The sequence below is a fragment of the Mixophyes fleayi genome, chromosome 3 (genome assembly GCF_038048845.1).
Source record: "Mixophyes fleayi isolate aMixFle1 chromosome 3, aMixFle1.hap1, whole genome shotgun sequence".
Classification (NCBI taxonomy): domain Eukaryota; kingdom Metazoa; phylum Chordata; class Amphibia; order Anura; family Limnodynastidae; genus Mixophyes; species Mixophyes fleayi.
Genome location: NC_134404.1, coordinates 153,677,953 through 153,701,604, shown reverse-complemented (window position 1 = coordinate 153,701,604; position 23,652 = coordinate 153,677,953). Strand labels below are relative to the sequence as shown.

The 23,652-nt window shown below is 38.4% G+C and overlaps 1 protein-coding gene across 2 annotated transcripts in view; it reads right to left on the bottom strand.

Moving 5' to 3' along the window:
* The window catches only part of SMAP1 (small ArfGAP 1), a 217,649-nt gene that overhangs the window by 130,668 nt on the left and 63,329 nt on the right, over positions 1-23,652 (bottom strand). For both annotated transcript variants that reach the window (XM_075202595.1, XM_075202596.1), the window contains exon 3: positions 10,793-10,878. In XM_075202595.1, the coding sequence (XP_075058696.1) occupies positions 10,793-10,878 (86 nt within the window). The remainder of the gene's footprint in view (positions 1-10,792; positions 10,879-23,652) is intronic.

Sequence of the window (23,652 nt, the reverse complement as noted above, 5' to 3'; positions counted from 1 at the left end):
AGACTGGAGCCTGGGGAGCAAAACTAGTGGAGTAATTAAAGAAAAATGTGTAGAATATGTGTAGAAATAATAGTGCTATTAGACATGTGATTTGAAAGATGGCAGCTACTGTCCTAAGGCCAGGTGGTCCATTGCCATTAATAAACAATTTCCTAGAATTTTCAGAAGATATTTTACAAAACCAAAATGTAATAATGAAATATTGCCATAATGGGAACACTGTGCTGGATGGAATAGAAAATTGCCATTAAGGGAAATTCATGTTTCCTTAGCATTCCAAAAACATCATATACCCACCAGCATGCTACTTAATAACTTAAATTGCCAATATGTGAATACCTAGGAGGATAGAAATGTCCTCAGCAAAAGCCGAACCAGTTCATCAATATTCACAATAAAAATGTGAAAATGCACAAAGGGCTCATATTTCAACTCCAGTATTGAGGCAAACTTTTTATTTCATATTTTTGCATTGACTACTGCTATTTTGATATTAGCATAACTTTTTTGCTTAGTTGAATTTAATGGGTAACACTTTATATCCTTCAGTTAGGCTATTTTTTCAGAAATGTAACAAGTATAGTCTTGCTGATCAATGGTAACCACAACAAAAAATGCATATGGGATCACTGGGTCTGAGTCCAGGTAGTATTATTGCAAACTGATTACAGTTAGGTTTGGAGACAAAAATGTGATGTCTGTTCTTATAACCTGGATGTACTTACTGACTGATAGTCAGATTATCAATATAAAGTGATTAAACCCTTAGATCTTCATGACAAGTGTAACAGCACAATTTTATCTCCATAAATAGGCCATTATTGAGCTCATTGGTCAGCGTATCATCATCTCACTGGAAGCAAATGAGGTCAGAATAGAATGTGCATGGCATTCCCAGGAAACAAACATCTAGAATTCTGCCGAGCTAGAGAATTTCCTCCTCTTCTAAAAATGAACATACTGAGCACAAATGGCAAGATGTGCAAATAGTTATACAATCAGGTATTTAGCTGTATATGATTACAGCACAAAAAATGCGCTAACCGAAAAAAACCAAAAACATTTTCTGTGCCAATTTTCTATGAACAACACCAAAAAGCAGCACATTAATAAACACTGAATTAGTTACAGCTTCAATGTTTGGTGCAATAGTCTTTTCTTTGATTTAAGCAGTATTAGCAGCACATCCAAACCCATGCTGTACAAAAATTTTAATTGGCAAACATAGAAGCTCATACAAACACCTAGATAATTCAAATCACTTTTTTTAAACACTGCAGATCAAGGTTGTGTGATGGGTTTTCTTTTGGGAGCATTATCTGATCATGGAAGTGACTGAATTTTCGTATTATCAGATTCATGCTTTGCATTTAAAGTCTGATCTAAAAAAAAATTCAATTGTTTGTCTTATGAAACATTCATGATTTGGAAGAAAATCTATACTTCAAATACAGGAATATTAAATAGGACAAAATATCCCCTAGCTAGAAAACAAGAGTCAGATGCTGCTTTGAAAAAATAAATAAATAATTCCAACACATGTTTTGATCCCATGGAACAGCTGAAAAAATAACTGCAATAAGAATCAAGAATAATGATTTGGTAGAATGTCAAAACTAAGGTTGTAAAAGCAATCACTTATGCAAATGAAGAAAAATGGAAGTAAATATTATGTGGTTTCTAAAAATATGAAAAGTTAATGCCCTGTATTTATGAAGCACATGCATTTTAAACTCTGCTGCACAATTAGTAGTTTCTACAAACAAATATTATACCTCTCTCTATATGTAATAAAGCTTATAGTGTACCCTACTCATTAAAGGTGACAAATCAGATGTAGGCTATTTTGCAAGTTGGCTGACATTGTCAGTTTCTTAAAGAAAAAAAAAAATTATATATAAAATTATATAATATATATATATATATATATATATATATATATATATATATATATATATATATATATATATATATATATATATATACATACACACACACACACACACACACACACTGTTGACAGAACAGAGTACAACATTTGTCATGCTTGGGGGGACTTTGTAGGGTAAGAATAGGTTAAATAATCCACTGAACTGGTCCAGTCATTAAATCACCCCTGAATGACTATGGACACAATTTGTCGAGAGCATCAACAACAGTAGCAAACCATGTACAGATATCAATATGGGCGCTAACAAGGGAAAATATACTTTTAAAACAAGAGCACTGCAATATTTCTTTTCACCCAGAGATAATTAGAGGAGTGAAGGTTTCTTAAAATATAACACCACTTAAATAAAAAATATGGAAGAGAGTTTTAGGATTATTAAAGGATGCAAAAACATTCGATCTTTATAGTAACAATCACAAAGATGAAATATTTTGCCATTCATCTTTAATACTTTCTTAATGTCCAAATAATGCACTAAACACGATTGCTTACATCCTGCAAAATGAGGTTGAAAGCATGAGTAATATGAAGGGAATCCTGCATATCGACATGGCAATGAAAAAGGATCATGTGTGTTGCATGACAAATGTAAAATAAAGATTGATTGTAGTTCAGAAGTGAGGGGAAAATGGCAAAAAATAACTTTAAATAGGACTTCACAAAGTCCTTTTTTCAAGCTCTATTGTCCCCACTTTACTTTGTCCCACACGGATAATACTAGAAAAACAATTGATCTAATTCATCATATCAACGTGATCAAAACTCCCATCTCTAATTTTGGTATTCAATGCTGAAAAAGCTTTAAATCACATTGATTGCTTTTCATGAGAGTTCTGTCAGCATATGGCTTCCATGGTAAATTTGCAGCTGGTATTTCCTCTTAATATAAAAGTTCCAGCTTCAGTCCTGGTAAATGGATGCGTTTCCTCCCCATTAAAAAATGCACCAGGCAAGGTTGTGCCATCTCTCCTATCATCATCATCATCTATATAGCGCCACTGATTTCGCAGTGCTGTACAGAGAACTCATTCACATCTGTCCCTGCCCGATTGGAGCTTACAGGAGGGTGGGAGGGAGAGGGAGAGAAAAACACTACGGTAAATTTTGATAGCAGCCAATTAACCTACTAGTATGTTTTTTGGAGTGTGGGAGGAAACTAGAGCATCTGGAGGAAAGCCACGCAAACACGGGGAGAACATAAAAATTCCACACAGATAAGGCCATGGTCGGGAATTGAACTCATGACCCCAGTGCTGTGAGGCAGAAGTGTTAACCATTAAGCCACCGTGCTGCTCCTATAATTTTTGCCTTAATGTTTCAGTTGCTGGCCACCAAGATTCAACTAATGCAGGGGACCTTGCTAATATCCTCGGTATAAAAATCTCATATGTCCCCCCCCCCCCCCGTGAGTCATTTTTGTCGGTCCAAAAGTGTGCACACCAACACTAGAGGTCAGTGGAACATACGTATGTCTGTCAACTTCCCAGAAGTGAAGGAGATTGCAGCTTTCCTGCCCTACACCAGACAAGGGATAAGACACTGTCGTATCCGTCTCCTGCTGAAAGTAAAGTGGGGACAATCGGGTAATAAACAGTCCAGCTGTGGCTCAGACTATAGCCCGAAGAACAGTGGTGATAAGTATGCCCCAGACACTTCAGAGAAGAATTGTTCCACTGCCACTGGGGTGTCTGAACCAAGGAGGCACAACGATTCTGGACCCGATAGCGGTGTTTTAAACACAGAAGGCCAGAAGATGATGAGCTGCCCAAACACTGTCCAAAAACAGTGATAGCTCCAGGGTGTATGACAAAAAGCAAGACTGCCTGTACTGCAAGAAGCCCCTCTCAAAAATAACCCAGCATACGTCGCATGTTCACCGTAATGAGACTGAAGCAGCCTATGCCATAAAAATTCCCAAGCACTCAAAAGAAAAGTGCATGCAATTGGCACAACTTCAGAATAGAGGCAACTTTGCACACAACGCTAAGGTGATAAAGGATAAGATGTGGTGTTCGGATACCATGCAAACTTCCAAACAAAGAAATGGTTGCCGAATGATTCATGCACTGTGCAGCCTGCCAAGGGTCATTTGGAAGAAAATACCTGTGACGACATATACAGAGATGTAAGCTAAACCAAAATGGCAGCAAACCTAAAACTGGCAAAAACAGAGTGCAGTCTCTGTGTCCCTATGCTCAGCCTGTTCCACCTGACATCAATGGTGGGTTTTGGAAGCTCTTGAGCAACATGACCCCAGATAACATTTTTGTCAGTCAAAACAGGAGATGGGTCGGTTCAGACGTTGGCAAACACAAGTAGGTCCGTCAGAAGCTTAGAGAAATGGGCAGGCTACTGTTACATGCCAGAAGAGCAATTCTTTGGAGAGGCTGGAAGACTTTATCATCCCATTGAACTTTCTGCACGTAGTAGATTCTGTGAAGCTGGCAGCTGGCTATGAGGAGAAGACAGACACATTTATAGACACACTCACTGACACTGAAGTTGAGGTATGACTTGTAAAAGATATTGAGCATTGTGGAATGCTGCACTGCTGGGGTTGAGAATGCAGGCAACTTAAGATAAACTTGCTTCACAGATCTTCCTAACAGCTACCTTGAAAACTCTTAAGGCGTCGAAGTGGAACATGCCTTAGCTCTTACCTTTCACTAAAGATGTGATAAAGATGTATTTGTATCTCTATGACAGCCAGCAAGCGCACCAAAGCAGTTTATCCACCGAGCGTATGCTTAACAACTAGGCAAAGCTTGCAAGAGTCACCCTGGCAAAGGTGAACTTGTTCAATCAAAAGGGAAGGGGAAATTTCCAAGATGCTGTTGACTACCTTCTCTTCAGGAGAAACTTCAGATCTCAACAAATATGTTGCCCTAGCATTTTCCGAGCTGGAGAGGAAGCTCTGCCAGCACTTCACATGAATTTAAATCTGGGGAAAATGAGGAAAAAAAGTTCAGATTCTGCCGACACCTGCAATGCAAGATTCAATGGAACTTCTTGCAGAGAAGTGTGAAGAATGTACCCAAAGTGTCTATATGTTTGCCAAACAAGCTGCCTTGCCACACTTCAGAGGCTCCGATTGCATATGCCTTTTTGCCTGAAGATGAGGCTACAAACCCTCACACTGGTCTTCCACAAAGCTTTGATAGCATGTTGCCACTCTTTCAAATGTTCTCAACCTGAACGACAAACAAAGTAGAATCAACTGGCAGACATCCTTGGGCACAACCTCAGGGTGTACAGGCAGTAATACCGCCTCCAAGGAGGTATAAGCGAAAATGCTGAGATCAGCAAACTTAATGGTTCTCGAGAGTGGTAGACTACCGGAATTCAAAGGCAAGAATTTGGACGAGATGGACATTGATTCAGACGATAAGTTGGAAATCTTGTATCTGATGTATGGTTTTGACTTGTACCTCATTCATTTACATATCAGTTTCTTTTTAGAACCAGTCCAGCTACAGTTACAGGTCGGATGATGAGCAATTCCCTGTAAAAGTGAGACAAGTAGTTAAGCATTCGGTCAACACTTCCACGTCAGAAGGGAGACTGTGTGGGGACTTGGCAACATGGGACCTGTGGCCAAGCAAGGCTTCCACAGGTTAGTATGGCACACAGTTTTGTTATGCAAAAACATGTTGCCTTCTCTGCTTTTCGCAGATTGGTAATGGATCACTCTGCTTCTGTTCAGGTCATAAAGAAGAGCAGAGAAACACCTGAGACAGATGAGATCTAAGCTGTGGAGGAAGCACATGACGCAAACATGCTGGTTGCCCGCAAAGCACAATTGCTTCAAATGCATAATGGCTGAACAGTCAGCACTAAAAGATCGAAACTGGGTAGCTGTGAAATTCTACACAAAGAACCGTGCAACAGCTGAATAGAGAAATACAATTTGATGACACAATACGCAGTGGTTGATCATGAGTGTAACCTCCATGGCTTTGTATATGCAGATGTTTGAATGTCCGAAATACACAAAACTTTCCCCACCTTGTAGCCCTTGTCTACAGTTTGATTTAAAGTCAAACTGTAAACCTCAAGTAGTAACTCTGGTGAGAAAGAGCTCCTACAAAAGGGATCACAGAATGATGGCGCTGGCTTAATTTCTAATATTTTTGCAATATACAATTCAGCTCCTTTTGAAGTGGTAGAAACACATGCTTCACTTTAACAGTGCTATGAGCACTAATATTTGTCAGGAAAAATTATTCTTCCTATATTAATCTAAGGCATCTAAAATGTATTCCCAATCTGCAACTTTGAAACAGACCAAGGAATTCTGTTTTGTTAATCTGGCTCTACCTATTCCACATCAACCACTATATTAAAAATCTGCAATTAAATTCTGATGACTGGCACTTTTTTCCTAGATTTTGCAAAAACTTTTGACACTCTGAAACATACTACTATTACACACATGTTCTTTTCCTTGAACAATAAAATTTGCTTATGTGGTTTAATTCCTATGCATCAGGAAAATACTAGGGTGTCAATCTCGGACTTCAAAACTTAGATGATAATTATGGGGTACTTCAAGTCTCTCTTCTAGGGCAATTGCTGTTTTCCATTATATTAATGACCCTCGCACAGTCTGTAAACCAGTTTCCTTCCAAAAGTACGCAGATACAGTTTTGTATGCACAAAATTTCATAACTTTCTCAGGCTCAAAAAAAAAAAAAAAAAAAAAGTACTGCAATCTGATTACTGTAAGCCGGAACAATTGGTGACTTAAAACAAAACTATTCCTAAACACTGTTAAACCATAATACATGTTATTTGAGGCAATGACTAAACTTGCTAAGTGCATTACACCCAATTTACGCTTTGAACGAGATTTTTACTTCAGCTTACAAATCTACACTCCGAATCCTACTACTGGTCTCTAAATTCAAGAAGGTTTCTGGGTGCTTCATCTACTCCTATTGGACTCCACATTTCTGGAACACTCTGCCAGTCACACAAAAAAATTAGATATTTAGAAGCGTCTGTCATATGGCTCTATAAGCATAATTGTAATTGCAATGCTTAATGCCTGTTATCTGTAAATTGGTCAAAATTATGCATATGCTATCTGATCAGGTATATGATGTAGCCAGGACAAAATTCAAAACAACCTAGATAAAACATTTGATAAAATAAGTAATACAAATTAGCACAAACTTTTCGCAAGACCCAAGTATGTATATCGTCCTCCACCAAAGAACATTCTCCCTAAATGAGGGCAACGAACATTTTAAGCATCAGTTACCTTAATACATTCCTCTAGGATCCTATTACCTAGCTTGCTCTTTCACAATCCTGTTACATAAATGGTAAATTTAAGCAACAGCATACTCGTTTTTGGGGGGGCAATATACAGTATGTGAAATAAAAAAACCAAAACTTAAGTTTGGGTTTTAATGGTGACTTTTTATTACATTTATTTACCTGTGGAGTAAATATGGGAAATTGCCTTAATATAAAATGTATGCAAGCTCTTCATTTCATTATTTCGCTTTCACCTTAATAATGAAATTAGCATGAGACCCATAGGGAAGGCTAGGTGGCACACAGTCTTTACATTGTGATGCAAGCTAGAACACTGATTAAATATGCATTTTGTCTTCCACAGAACAGCACCCGTGTGTAGACAATTAAATTACCATTTAGTTCCATAGAAAAAATAAATCATAATGAAGTAAATCTTACATTTGCAGGCACATCCCATTGACAACAGAGCAACTTTGAAAAGATCAAACAACCTCAAAGGAACCAAACTGGTGATTAGGTCTGCTGCACAATAGATCTCAGGAAACTAAAGTAATTAAAATTTTGAGAGAAGACCTGAAACCCTAATATATTGAAAAGCTTAATATAAAACTATCATTTGTCATTTAATGGTATGTGCGGACTATAATTAACTGCATCCCACAAGAGAAATTACGCTCTTCCAAGTTCATGTGTGAAATTACTTTCACTTTACAAAGCACTGGGATCAGAAGTACTGGAAGTACACTTTTACCATAAACAAATTATCAAATTACAAGCATGGCAGGGCGGGGGATGACTGATGTTCAAGTTCAATATGCATAACAACGTGTATAAATGGCAGTACTTATGTGTCTGTCTCTTAACGTCTTCCATAACCCTTCTGTCACTCATTAGTAATATTAACAGTGCAACAGTTTGGAGGTGTGGTTTAGTGGCAGGGGTGGGTCTGGCACCTCTATGGGCAAAATACACTGGGTGTGTAGAAAGATAGAAAAATACGGCAACGCCTGGTGAGAATCGCCTGGTGAGAATCACAAGGTCTAAGTCGGCTTACAAAAAGTCTATACAAGGACATACATCTATATTCCTTATGGTGAGCGCTCACACACAACTAAACATTCTCTTTATCAGACAGCAATAGCTCTATTACTGCTCTTACATAGTACAGTCTCTGCATGTGATCAGTCATGGTCCAGGGAGTATGGAGGGGTAATAATAAAAAAAAAAAAAAACCCTACACGTAATATAGAGAACAGTGTAAGCTATGTGTACATGTAAAGGAACTCGTAACTAATGTCCTGCCATGCTGCCTTGACAAAGTATCAAGAAAAATCCTTCAGCTGTACATGATCAGTGAACACCTGATGATGGGAACATGACAGGCAGGTGATGCAGTAGGAGTAGAAGTCAGCAGGGGGTCAGTAACTGAACTTGATTTAAGCAGACATGCAGAGGTGCTCAGAGTTTTAATGGTTCAAACTGAAGGTATAATACTACATTCTGTTGTTAAAAAACCCTCCAACTCTCCTCAGTCCCCCACCTTTTCTGGTTTGTCAGGCCATAGGCATGCAGCACAAGAGGATGAACACCATCAACCCCAGAGTTGAAAATAGTGAATAGTGGTGGTCTGGTAGGCTCTATGGGAGCAGATCAGACAGACCTGGGGCTGTTCGCTAGAATCTGATTGTTTGCTATGGACAATACCTCCACTTTTACTCTTTAGAAGTTTGATAACTATACCATTTAGTCTTTCTTTAGTGTTTTTACAAATCCCAGAACTGGAAATTCTCACCCGCTCCCTTCTACCTTGGTAGACGTCCCGTTTCGAGATATTTAAAAACCAGATCGCTTAATAGCAAATTTAAAATTAAAAGAAAAATTCCTGTAACAGAAAAAAAAATTGCAGACATGAAACTTCACTATACTTTTCAAACTCTGCATTCATATACATGAAAGCCATATATATGGTTCACTTTAGTTTTCCAAAAGTCTGTACAAAAAAAATAAATTCAAAAATAATAAATCAGCATACACTGTTGCTAAATTACTGTCAATTGTCTGCTTAAAGTCATTAAAGAATGTGAAAAACTTAACTCCTGCAGTGTTTATGGTCTTTGTGTCTATTTTTAGGAATATGGAGAAGCATATGGATCTAAAGGGCAAGATGACAGCATCTGCATAAAGACATTTTTGCATTTTCTTATGGTAGGAGCATTTATTAAAAAATAAATGTGGGATCGGGCTATGCAGCTACATACAAAAATGAGATTTTTCGTTTGACAAACTAAATTATTTGAATGAGATGCAAATGTGGTTGACAAGGTAAATTTAGGGGCCATGGGGTACTCTATAGAGGGGTTATAATGTATAAACGTACGAACTTTAAAAAAAACATTGCTTTTTTAAGTTTTATGTGGGTGAATCTTATATTCCCATACCCTGCTTATGAGTTATAAGGTAGCTTTTGCAAGAATTGTCTTTATAATGCTGTACAATACCTGGATCAGAATGAGTGAATGCAATTATTATTATTATTTTTTATTTATAGGGCGCCACTAGGTATCCGTAGCGCCGTACAGGGACAGACAGAAACACGATACAGGGTGAGACAGCACAGTACAGTTAACAGAAATCACAGTAACTCAGAAGCTCAATGAACAGCTAGATTAGAGGCGAGAGCCCCCAGCGGGGTAGAGACAGGGGCCGGAGGACCTCACGGAGGAGACAATGAGCTGGAGAGCAGAGTTAAGGTGGTGGAGAACAGAAGGAGAGGAGGCCCTGCTCGGAGGAGCGTACAATCTAAGGGGAGGGTAGGACGGACAGAAACACACTGGTAGGAGGAGGGAATGGGGAGAACGGAGGCAGACACGGAGAGGGGGGCGAGAGGAGAATGAAAAGTAGGGAAGTGGGAGGGGGACAGGAGGAGAGGGAGGGGGGTAGGGGGAGACTGGGAGGAGGTCAATGGGTGGGGGACTGAAGGGCTTTAAGGAAGAGGTGGGTTTTCAAGGCCCGTTTGAAGCTGGACAAGTTGGGGGAAGTTCTGATGGAGCGGGGGAGCTGGTTCCAGTGGAGGGGGGCAGCGCGGGAGAAGTCTTGGATGCGAGCATGGGAGGAGGTAACCAGGGAGGAAGAGAGGTGGCGGTCGTTAGCCGAACGAAGAGGGCGGGATGGAGCGTGAATGGAGATAAGGTTGGAGATGTAGGGAGCAGTGGAGTTGGAGAGGGCCTTGAAAGTAAGAGTGAGGAGCTTGAACACGATTCTGTAGGGGATGGGGAGCCAGTGGAGGGATTGGTAGAGGGGGGAGACAGAAGAGGAGCGGCGAGAAAGGAAAATGAGCCGAGCGGCTGCATTGAGTACAGAGCGAAGGGGAGCGAGATGAGAGCGGGGGAGGCCAGTAAGGAGGAGGTTACAGTCCAAGCGGGAGATAATAAGAGAGTGGACAAAGGCTTTAGTGGCATCTTGGGAGAGGAAGGGCCGAATGCAATGGGCAGAGACAGTTCTATGAGAGATAAATACAGTACATTTCAGTTTAATTACAATACATTTCATGTACAAGATCTCATGTTACAAGGATACTGGTCCGTCTGTGGTCTTCTAAAGCTTTCAGGAAGATTAGCTTCATAAAGCACTCTTGCTCTTGTGTTTCCCATATCTTGCATACACTAAAAAATAAATAAAAAAGGTTATGAATATGTAAATTAAAAAATAAAGGGATCACCATAAGAGTTTATATACAATGAAGTTGAAATCAAGTATGTAACATGCATCAAGAAAGTTAAAGTGAATATTAACCATTGCTGGTGCTACAAAAGTTAAATTAAGGTGAATGCACCTGTACAACAAGCTTTCTGACAAGCTGCAGAAATAAACATTAACACAATCTTTAATGCCCTGTAAAATATAAGTTATCTATTGGAACATGTATTAAAGCGCCAAGTTCATAATAACGCATTAATGAACACAACTCAAATTGTTTTTCAATGCCTCAGTGTACTTAGCCTGATTGGGTTACATTTATGATATGTAATAGTTGTAGCATACTGGACTACCAGCAGGTTGAACACTAACAACCAACCTCTGCCACTGTTGGGCTCTATAAAACTATAGATCTCAAAATAACAGAGTGTAAAAAGTCAACTCCTAGTAGACAAGAGCTGACCCAAGTCCTTTGATTGACATAGAGGATAATGGAAGGTAGAGGCACTTGGAAAAGAAGAAAATAGTCTGCACCGAGCACTATACAGCTGCAAATGGGTCAGTCATTTCAGATCAAAGTTCTGCCTAAACCAGATAGATAAAGTGCCTTTATAAAGCAAGCAGAGTAACAGAACCAAAAATAGGATTTCGTTCTTAACTAATATAGACTGTAAAAATAGATTGAGTGAACACATTAAAACAAAATAGGCTTTGCGGTAGTTTGGCATAGATAAGCTCTCACAAGCAGGGCCCTCTATACCATGTTTCATGTCTGCACATTCTCTGAACATCGTATGGGTTTGCTCTGTTTTTCTTTCCCTTGTGTATTTTGTGCTACAAGGCACTGCAACAGTTTTGTAGTGCCATATAAACAATGATTATGATTAGCAAGTGATTCTCTCTACACATTCCCATTTTTTTGTTTTAATTATTGTCCACTTTATGGTCCTACTGTATAGCACAATGGAATACGCAGACGCTTCATAAACGGTAAAGTTAGCAAGATCTGTGTATATTTAGGGATGGCCATTTTTCATATGACTTCATATATGAAATAATTTTTTCCTGAATCTTAACTGATTAGAGTATTGCAGATATAAACTTACTTGTTAGTATAGATGGTGCGAATTTTGTGTACACCATGTTATAATATGTACACATACATAGACAGACATATATACAAGCAAATATTTTTTTAAAGACTGACCGTGTGAAATATAGTTCGCAAACATTAAATATTGGACTCAGTTTAACATTTTTTGTAACAACCATGTACTATTAAATCCTCTTTTGTTAGTTTAAGTGATAATGAAAAAGCGAATGGTGCAAAGGATAATGACCTCTCCTAGTAACACACAGCAAACTGGTCTGCCATTTTCTTCTTTGCAACACAAATGACATCTCTACTATATTTTCCATGGTAATGAGAGATCAATTACAATGCAAAAGAGGGCGCCATGCTCTAAAGTGTCAGCTACTCTGCAAGCTCATGTCACAAGATTACCCTGTTTACAAGTGCACATACTGGCATCCACAAATTAAGCAGTTTTCATCAACAGAATAACATTTTTAAAAAAATGTTAGAAGATGGAAAATGTGCCAAATTGAAGAAGACTGTTTAATGGAGTCTTCTGATCTTAGTGTTCTGCTAAATAGAAACTAACTTGAAAGATGGTTTAGCCTTATAGCTGTGTTTTACTGACAGGCCTACAGAAAAATACAGACTATTGTAACATCTACGGCATACAGAATTAAACTCTAAGCATTGAAAATAATGAAAGAGGACCTTCCGGTAATTGTAGAAATCAGTAGAATGAGAGAAAGAAAACATTAAAAACCAGTACTGCACAGCTTTGTAGCATAAAAAGAAAGGATAGTCAGGGCAAGCACTGGATTCTGATAGGGAAGGTTTTAAATGTGTGTGTATACACATACATACTGAAAATAAATCTAAAATAAATCTAAAATAAATCTTATATATATATACATATATATATATATATATATATATATATATTTTATACACATATATATATATTTTATACACACTTTTTTTTTTTTTTTTTACACAAAAACACACATACATCCAACTCAATGATAAATTTAATAACGTGAAGATTTCTGTGTGAGTCAACCATTTAAAAATAATGAGCAGCTTAGCCGCTCTTCCAACACACCCATGAGGTGGCTGCCCAGTGTCATTTTTTGTTTTTAGATTAAATGTCATTTAAATCCATCCAGTGGAAGGCCCAGAACAGGTACCTCAGGTCAAAGTGCTGCCCAGCATACAGCAATGGGAGGTCCCACCAGGACGTCAAACCCCCTAAAACCTGACCAGGATCCAACTGGACCACCTCACATTGAGATGAAACCAATCGGTGCAAGGGCGTCCGAATACAAAACAAGACAAAAACAGACCAAATGATTTTTATATGTAAGATATATAGTGACAAAGTGAGTGGTTTTCCACAAGCCTCTAAGAGAGGAATTAGGTGCTGTCAGCAGAGTCTACATGAAATGCTGCACACAGGATTAATTTCCTGCAGAGTAAGACTTTGACTGCATACAGTTTGAGAATAGGGCCTAATGAGGTAAATAGCCCAACACTTCATGCTCTGAAAAACCACAATGTCCTACAAAGAGGAATTCCTAGAAGTACAGTGAGACAGCAGCATATCAATTTTAATCAGTAATTAATGAGTATTCTGGTATAGAGGATAAATTTCAGACACCTTTAACCCACACGTACCAGAGATTGTCTATGGTAATAGAATTTATAAATATTTACATATGCAATGTAATTAAATACATTTATTTTTTCCCAAAATACTGAAAATCACTTACTGTATTTGCTTGTGAGCAAACTGAACTATTGTCTGTTGTAATTCCCATGTGACCCCCTGATCTGTCCCATTACTGTCTTACAATGATACTTCTAGTTTTTCAATACAGGAAGTATGCACAGAAGAAAAATATAGCTATTGGTAGACTAGAGAATAAATTTAGTGGACAGGAAACGTGGCTGCTCTACTATGGGTTAAATATTAAATCCTGTATATTTATTTAGAGGAGATGCCAACCCCAAAAGGGTTTTTGTAAGGAGAACCACTTTCCCTATAACAAAGCTCCTCCACATTCACTAACCCCCTTGGTCATAGCTCAATTTGTATCTTTATTCCCTCAATGTACAACTCTGCATAATATGTCAGTGCTTTATAAATAAAAGATAAGAGGATAATAATGAGAACAATAGATAATAAAAAAAAATAATCTGCTGGATTGCACAATTGAATATAAGTGTCAATATTAAAAATAACAATGGATAATGTGCTTTTTTTTCTGACTAACATTTTCCTGAAACTGAAATTATGCATTTATATCTGGCTTGTCATATACATTTATAATATTACACCAAAAGTTAAATCGTAAGAGAAAAAAAAATCTACATCATTATTTAGACATAAAGAGATCATTATTAGTGTTATGCTTTCACAAACATGTTGATGGATGGATCCATCAAGTGTGCCAAGAGTTATCAGGTGGATAATCTATCATGCTCCAGAAGGGATACTCATGAGAAAAGTCTACTCTGTTTAATTAGCAGGAAATGGATAGACAGTAAAAAAAAAAAATCAAAAAAAATAAAATAAACCCACATGCATTAAACACAATTTAAGCTCCAGTGTTATGTTAACTGAATTATGGAACTAGTGGGTTAGATATCAAACTAAATTTCCCTTATGTATTAATGTGCATTTCTAGATATTTATGTTGTGCAAGACAAAAAAACGAAAACAAAAAAAACATAACAAACAGGCCTTAGCAAATATTATTAGACAGATAGCAATGCAGATACACTCACTTCCATCTTGTACCATAATTGCTTGTCAAAAAGTTATGCATTCTGCAATGTTAAAAAGTAAATAAAAAAATTAATATACAACCCACAGGATAGACTAATTATATTATTATAAGTATTACATATAAAAAAACAAAACAAAAAAAACACATACAAATGTGTGTGTGAGATATACATATCAACATATACGTAACAGTGGTGCTAATATAAAAACAATCACCTACAGTATAGTGTCGCTGCTTATACAACTGCTAAGGAAACAAATAGATGTCAACACCATTAAATATATAGGTGCTTTAGCTACTTGGCTATTGGTGTTTGTCCAGTCCTGAGTTAAACAAGAGTTTTAACTACCTTTTTGCTACTCAGGAGGGCGTCGGGCGATTGTGGGAGGAAAGCCTCGAAAAACAGAAACAAATCCCAACTGATCAACTTAAATGAACAAACATGACTTATTGAATAAGAAACAAAACAAGTTTAAATAATACAGAAACTATATTCTTATATTCTGAAAAGTACTTTCACAAAGCTGCAATAGGAATACTTGATGGGTACACCTATAAAGCAGGAGCAAAAAAAAAGAATCATCCCAGGGAACAATTGCTTACTAGTGCTCTTCTTTCACACATCTGCTTAATATAAGAACGTGAAAGTGTGTTTGTTCCCTGGCACTGGCTTTGTTACTGCTTAGCGCACTTTGCTTGCAGTCAGTACACAGTAAACTAAAGCACATCTGGAAAAGTAAAAGGCAGATTTTTTTTTTTTACTTATTTTAAAAGAAGATTCTAAGACAATGGTGCACCAAAGACAATATTGCGCAGGACCAGGCTATACATCCAGGATGTCAAAATGCAAAATGTCATTTGGTGAGGCAAAAGTAGACCCTCCTATTTTGTGGGCCTTGACATTCATTTACTAGTTCTCGGTTGGGATGGATTTAATATTGGGATGTCAATGCAGCCAAATGATGATCGATCTTTCTCGGAGTGAAGTAGCACTTAATGACAATGGTTGAATGCAAACCATCAATTTCCACCACATGCAGCTAATATGGGTTCTATGTGCTGCATCATGGAATCTACTAATGACTGGAATTGTCCAGGAGGGATGTAGCACAATTGCTCAACTGACACCTGGTTGGTGGAAAATGTTCAGAAATATTCCATAAATACTGGATTGGTTGACTGAGAAGACCATAATATATGGATAACATTGTCATGCTCACCGAACCACTCAGTGATCACACATGCTCTGTGGATAGGGGCATTATCATCCTGGAAGACACCCTGCCTGTAAAGAAAGACATGCTGCAACATGGTGTGAAGAGGATTACTCAGGACAATTATGTAGTCATCAGCATTGTCTCCTAAAGTAATAACAGCACCCAAACCATACTAGGAAATGCGCATCCCCCCATTAAAGAATCATCATCATCATCATCATCATTTATTTATATAGCGCCACTAATTCCGCAGCGCTGTACAGAGAACTCATTCACATCAGTCCCTGCCCCATTGGAGCTTACAGTCTAAATTCCCTAATTCCCTAATATATACACACACTCACACAAAGACAGACAGAGAGGGAGACAGACAGAGACTAGGGTCAATTTTTGATTGCAGCCAATTAACCTACCAGTATGTTTTTGGAGTGTGGGAGGAAACCGGAGCACCCGGAGGAAACCCACGCAAACACAGGCAGAACATACAAACTCCACACAGATAAGGCCATGGTCGGGAATCGAACTCATGACCCCAGTGCTGTGAGGCAGATGTGCTAACCACTAGGCCACTGTGCTCACCAGAACACTTCACTGCTGGAATCAAGTATTCATGTCCGTAGACTTCTATAAGCAGATGTCACAAGTGCACTCCTCAGTTTGTCAAGATCATAAGCGAAAGTAGATTATTATGACCATATTCCCTGTCACCACTGCTTCTGCTATTTGCACCACTGCACTTGCAAAGGCACAATGCTAAATGTGAAATTTATGCACTGCAACCCAACGCCGATATCCTCTACCGTGGTGGAGCTGCTGGACTGCTTTTAAAGAAACTGCAGAATGCAGGTGTGAGCAGCCAGTCACTTGCTTGTTCTTACTTAAGCTTTGAACTAATGCACAGATATAACAATCCTGGAGTATGCACTTCTGCATGCTGTTACCCTTTGCTTATCTTGTCTTTTGTACCGCAGGAGTGATATAAGCTTATATCTGTAATGCAAGACTAATGTATTTACCACGCTTTGCATATAATGAGTTTTAAAGCACACATACACTCGTCTTCGTAGATCAATACAATGTTTAAGGTCACTGCATGCAGGAGATAAAGTACTATTACTTTAGGCGTGCTCCTAGGTGTATTGCCAAGACAGGAGTGATATGCTTTTACATTTCCAGGCAGGGATACTAGATATATCAGATTAAAGATGATACAAATCAACTTAGAAATAGACTGATATGGGCTATGTGCTGTCATTTGTTCCGTTATACATAAGTGGCATATAAATCTACCAATTATATCATTAAATAAGCACATACAGGTCACATTTTATACTTCAATACAATACTACTGCCACCTATTGTCCAAAGTTAGTATGGGAATCCATTATTTCAGATCAGCTAGCTATATAAAGGGTGCAAAGTGAGAAATTAATTTGGATATGTCTGGTGGTTGAAAGAAAAAGCCATGCCAGTTCCCCTCCAAGAAGATCGAAGGATACATGACTAAACCTGAAAGGCAGAACACATATGTAGGGAATCCTTTATTTGTAAGAACCTACCTTATTTTGAAGTAAATCAATTTCCTGTTTTGTCAGACTGCCATTCTTTCTATGTGCAGTATTTCAGGACTAAAATCTTGGTAAATTGTTACACCAGTGCTCTTGAAACATTAGCAAATGGAGCCGACTTGTTTGGGTGTGGTTTGCCAGGAGCGTTGGTGACCTAGGTCTCCTCTTCCTGCCATACTAATTATAGGTAACCATAGCAGTCCTTCATTTGTTAGATGTTGCCGTGTTATTTCCTTTATAAACGCATAAGCCATACCTGCACGGCAGCCCTGGCATTTAATATGCTTTGTGCGCTAACCAGGCTACCTTTCATAGCCAGTATGGAGGTTATGTTTAAATCTATAAAGATCCCTCCATTCATGGTGCCAATCACCAAAAAGCTTCACCTATTGATAGTTATGTAGTTGCATTGAGACTACTTTCTGTTCAAAATGCATTACAATATAAATCTAGCAGTTTAAGATTATAGCACATAGTCTGCTGGTGTACAAACATTAGTCAGACATTACAAAAAAAAATGTGCGAAAAATGGTAGACCGAACTTTAGAAGCACATTAAAAAGGTAAAAATATACATCATTTATATACGTGTGCCTGTAGCAGGTCCTACCTTAGGGGACTAATATGTCTGACAAGAAGCCTAATGGCTAAAATCTGGCGTATGCTGCCTTTCTGTTCTACTTTGTGTACCATCTCATAAAGTACACTGGAGATTTACTATTTGTTGGCACTTCCACCACACACAGCAGAAGATTATTAAATGACTACAATTGTTCAGCATTGTGCTATAATCCGTGGCCACAGAAATACCTTTTGTGGGAGCTTTCTGTGTAAATCGGTTACTATTTTCTGACTTTTTATTTCAGCCCAATTCAAGCAAAATTGCCTGTTCAAATCACCTAATCTCTCCTAATTCGAGCTATTACCCCACACAAGTCTGCATTAACCAAATTTAAGGTGCTATCCAACAAAAATCAAAAAGCTGCGAGGTGACTGTTCAGGGGAAAAATGTAGCAAGAATAAAAATAGTGTTGAAACGTTGCAACATGACATGAGGATTTTAGACTCCTACAGAGTGATGATAAACCCATATAATGTAATTTCATTTGGGAATTTAAAACCCTATCCATTCCATCACTTCAAGAGCAACCCTGTACTTGAGCAGAGAACCAAGCCTGGTCTGCTGGGAATAAAGGAAAATATCATGTACACTCTGGTAATAATTACAGCATAGAGCTCATCATATCCCAGTGGAATCTATCAGCTTTGAAGAGAAATCCACAAGAGTGGCACCAAAATGCCATTCTAAGCTGAAACACTATGATCAGATCTAATTAATTAAAATGTGACACATGAAACAGTACTTCTAAATTATAATGAAAAAGAAGGTTAATAGATGATTAAGAAACTTGCTGGAACCTAAACCATTACTTAAAAGATGCAATCCTTATTATAAATTAATCCTTTAGCCCTTATTATGAACAAACAAAAATCAATGCATATAAAGGCAATCTAATAAGATTTTTTTAACAGAAATATTTATAGTCTTTGTTATGGAAAAGGGGAATACACATGTAAGAAATGTGCAGATCATGAAATCCTCCAACTAGTTAAATGCTTAAATATAATTCGGAACTTTTCCTCTGGGGTAAACAGAGGACCCCAACTCATGGGCTTGCAGAGTGCATTGATGCTATGCTCTCCTCCCAGGCAATGTTATTTAATTTCACAGCTGCTGTGCCAGGAGATTAGACTTGTTCTGCTAATGGCACCTAACATATAAATATGTGCCTCACGTTCGATGGAGCAAAGCACAAAAAGGCACAAACATAAAACTTTTGGGAAATAGCTGGCTGAAAGAAAGAGAAGCTACAGGCAAAGTGTTTGTTAAGATTTATGGTGTAACAGAGGGTCTCAATCCACACAGAGTAATGGAAAAAAAGCTTGGACCTCTGGCAGTGTGAAAACAATGAAAAGCATTAGGAAATTGAAGGTAAAGTATTAAGCAAGAACTTACTGCCCTTTGCTTTCCTCTCCTTTCACTACTTATCAAAAATGAAAATCTTTTCCTCTAAAGCACTGCGGCCCGGCGAGTTTTCACCTGCAGCCCACAGCCAGCTGCTTCCTGATCAGACTTAACCTCTGCTTTATAACAAAGCAGAGAATAAGACTGACCGGAAGCAGGCGACTTCCACATCACGTGATCTCAACTACAGAGCATAGAGAGGTCACACGGCATGCCAGAGGAGGGGAGTGCACTGTGCTCTCCAATATGTGCTCTCCCTCCTTCCACAGGCTCCAGTGGTGAGGAAGGTGTGAGGAAGGTGTGAGGAAGGTGTGAGGAAGGTGTGAGGAAGGTGTGAGGAAGGTGTGAGGAAGGTGTGAGGAAGGTGTGAGGAAGGTGTGAGGAAGGTGTGAGGAAGGTGTGAGGAAGGTGTGAGGAAGGTGTGAGGAAGGTGTGAGGAAGGTGTGAGGCGCACATGGGTACATTTTGTGGGAAGTGTCAGTCTCAGGGAATGCAATGGAATTCTGGAGCAATTAAAGAGCATATAGAGACAAGTAATAGCAGCATGCCAAGGTCATTTTGAGGCTCTTTTTTTTCTTCTTTCATGTAATTAAGGGTAATGTGCTTCTTTTTACAAATATATTGGGCTACCCATCATTGGCATACATGCACAAGACAATAATGTACTAGTTACATTATTAAGGCTTCTGCAGAGGGCATGAAACATTGATAAGATTTGTTTACAGAGCGTAGAAGAACTTTCAATGTGTAAAAGAGGAGCATTAGCATTACAGTCACATACCCAACATCCGAGCAGCAAGTGACTAAGAAGAGGTATTATTATGGTTGTTGATTTGTAAGGCACCACAGTATTCTGCAACACTGGACAGTGGGGAAAACAGCATTCATGTTAAAAAAAAAAAATACAAAATACAGAAAGCAAAAACAAAGGGTAGGTAGAAACATATATAGAAACATAGAATTTGACGGCAGATAACAACCGCTTGGCCCATCTAGTCTGCCCACTGTTTTATTAACCTATGGTAACCTCAAACCCTATTTGATCCTTTATTCTTTAGAAGGATATGTTTATGTTTATTCCAAGCATGTTTAAACTGCTCTACTGTATTAGTCGCTACCACCTCTGATGGGAGGCTATTCCACTTATTCACTACCCTTTCTGTGAAGTAGTTTTTCCTCAAATTTCCTCCAGTTTCAGTGCATGTCCTCGTGTTCTAGTACTTCTCTTCCTTTGAAGAAAGGGACAGGAGCTAAACATTTTCAAACCCTTGATATATTTGAAAGTTTCTATCATGTTCCCCCTTTTCCCTTCTCTGTTCCAAACTATACATATTAAGATCTTCTAGTCTATCTGGGTAAGTTTTGTGCTGTAGGCCATGCACCATTTTAGTTGTCCTTCTTGAACAGTCTCTAATGTATTTCTATCCTTCTGGAGATATGGCCTCCAGAAACCAACACAGTGTTCTAGATGAGGCCGTACCAATGACCTACACAGTGGCATTACTACTTCTTTCTGCTACAGATTCCTCTTCCTATGTAACCAAGCATCTGACTTGCCTTTCTCATTGCTTTGTTACATTGCTTAAGAGCCTTTAAGTCACCTGAATCAGTGACTCCTAGATCCCTTTCCTCCTCAGTAGTTTTCATTATAGTGCCATTAATAACATATTTAGTCTTTGGGTTTTTGAGACCCAAGTGCATGATTTTGCATTTTTTGGCATTAAACTGTAGCTGCCACTCTCTTGACCATTCCTCTAGTCTACCTAGATCATCAATCAGTTGTTTTACCCCTCCTGGTGTGTCTACCCTGTTGCATATTTTTGTGTCATCTGCAAAAAGGCATACTTTCCCTTCAATACTGTGTGCAATGTCACAAGATATTAAAAAGCACTGGTCCAAGAACAGATACTTGGGGCACTCCACTGGTAACCTTTCCCTTTTGTTAATGCACTCAATTTACCACAACTCTGTTTTCTATCCTGCAATCAAGATCTTATCCATTCAACCATCCTTGAATCCAATCCCAAGCTTACAAGTTTATGTAACAGTCTGATGTGGGACAGTGTCAAGTGTCTTACTAAAATCTAGATAAGCTACATCTACGCCCCCGCCCTCCTTGATCTATTACTTTAGCCACCCAGTCAAATAAGTCAATAAGATTTGTTTGACGTGATCTCCCCATAGTAAATCCATGCTGTTTGGGATCCTGTAAGTTACTGGATTTGAGATCTTCTACAACTTTCTTTTAAGAGTGTTTCCAGCAATTTCCCTACTACTAATGTAAGGCTCACTGGTTGGTAGTTTATTGCTTCTTCCTTGCTTCCACTTTTGTGCAGTGGGATAGATTTATCCACTTTCAGTTTTGAGAGCTCTGTTAGGACCCTTTCCTCTGTAAATGTACTTGTATCTACCTTATTTTTAGGAGTATACTTGAAGCTTAAGTGTGGCCCCTTCCCCTCTATTTCTGTAGTAAACACTGAGCAAAAGTTATTAAGATGATCTGCTATTACCTTGCCTCCCTCAACAAGACTCTCACTCTGATTTTAGTCTTATTATTCCTCCTTTCACTTATATACTAAAAAAAAAAAAAAAAAAAAAGGATTGCCCCCTTTACCTGCTGACTAGGCCAGGCCCATTTTCTCTTCAGCTTGTGCTTTTGCACATCCGATTACCTTCTTCGCCTCCTTCTGTCTAGCAAGATACACCTCTTTGTCTTAATTATTCTGAGTCTGCTTATATTTCCTAAAGGACATCTTTTTTGCTGTCACAATACTTGCTACTTCTTTTGCAAACCACTCTGGCTTCCTTTCCCCTTGTACTTTTCTTAACCCTATTGATAAAGAAAGTCTGTTGCTTTAAGTATTACACTTTTTAATTTTTCCCACCTCTCCTGCACTCCTTTAAAGTTCGTCCACTCTGCCAAAGAGGCCCTTAAACCTTTCCCCATATCTGCAAAGTCAGCCTTCCAAAAATCTAACACCTTTGTTTTTGTGTGGTATGAGTCAGTCTCTGTCTTTATACTACACCATACTGCTTGATGATCACTGGATCCTAGGTTCTCCCACATTTACATCAGATATTCTGTCACCATTTGTCGAAAGAATCAAGTCTAATATTGCATCTTTGCAAGTAGTATCCCTCACCATTTGTTTTGAGGGATGCTCCCTGCAAGGAATGCAGAATGTCCCTTCTTCTAGTGGAACTTTCAAAAGTTCACATCAGGGAAATTAAAGTCTCCCATGATTATTACCTCTCCTTTTAATGGCATTTTACAGATTCCCTGCAATAAGTGCCTGCCCAGTTTGTCTTCCAGATCTGGTGGTCTATAGATCACACTAGTATGAAGAATAGCATTGTCCCACGATTCTATGGTCAGCCAAAGGCCCTGGTTTTTTCTTCAAAACATTGTATTAAAGTAATGCATATTTTCACATACATTGCTACCCATCCTCCGATTCTTCCCACTCAGCTATACCGAAATATATTTATTTAGGAAGAACAATGTCCCAGTCATGATTTTCATTGCACCATGACTAGTAGCCACAATATCCAGATCATCCCTTGTCATTAAAGCGATTAGTTCTTGAATTGTATTTCCTAAGCTTCTAGCATTAGCACAGATAGCTCTAAGAGATTTGTTTGTGCATCTTCTGTTCCTATCTTCTATGTTTATCTCTCTCTAGGCTTAGTGCTGTCTTCACCTCTATGCACTGGCAATACTGTTAAAAATGTTACAGTGGTTGCCACCTGCTTTAGAGCAGTCCCTAACTTTCTAAATGTATCTTTTACTGCCATGACTTCAGCATTAGTCAGGTTGTTTGTCCCTAGGTGGACAATGACATCCACCTCCCCATCTTTTCTTCCTGCTTTCACAATTCTTAACGTGCGCTCTTTATCCCTTGGAGCTGTGGCTCCAGGTAAGCACCTTAACTTGTTTCTCTACTACAGTAGCTTTTCCCAAATGTATTCCTCTTATAATGGTATACCCCAAGAGAAGTGTAGTCCTTTTTGGAGATTTTATTTTCCTGGTCCTATATCCAATAGAATTCCCCATATACTCATATTC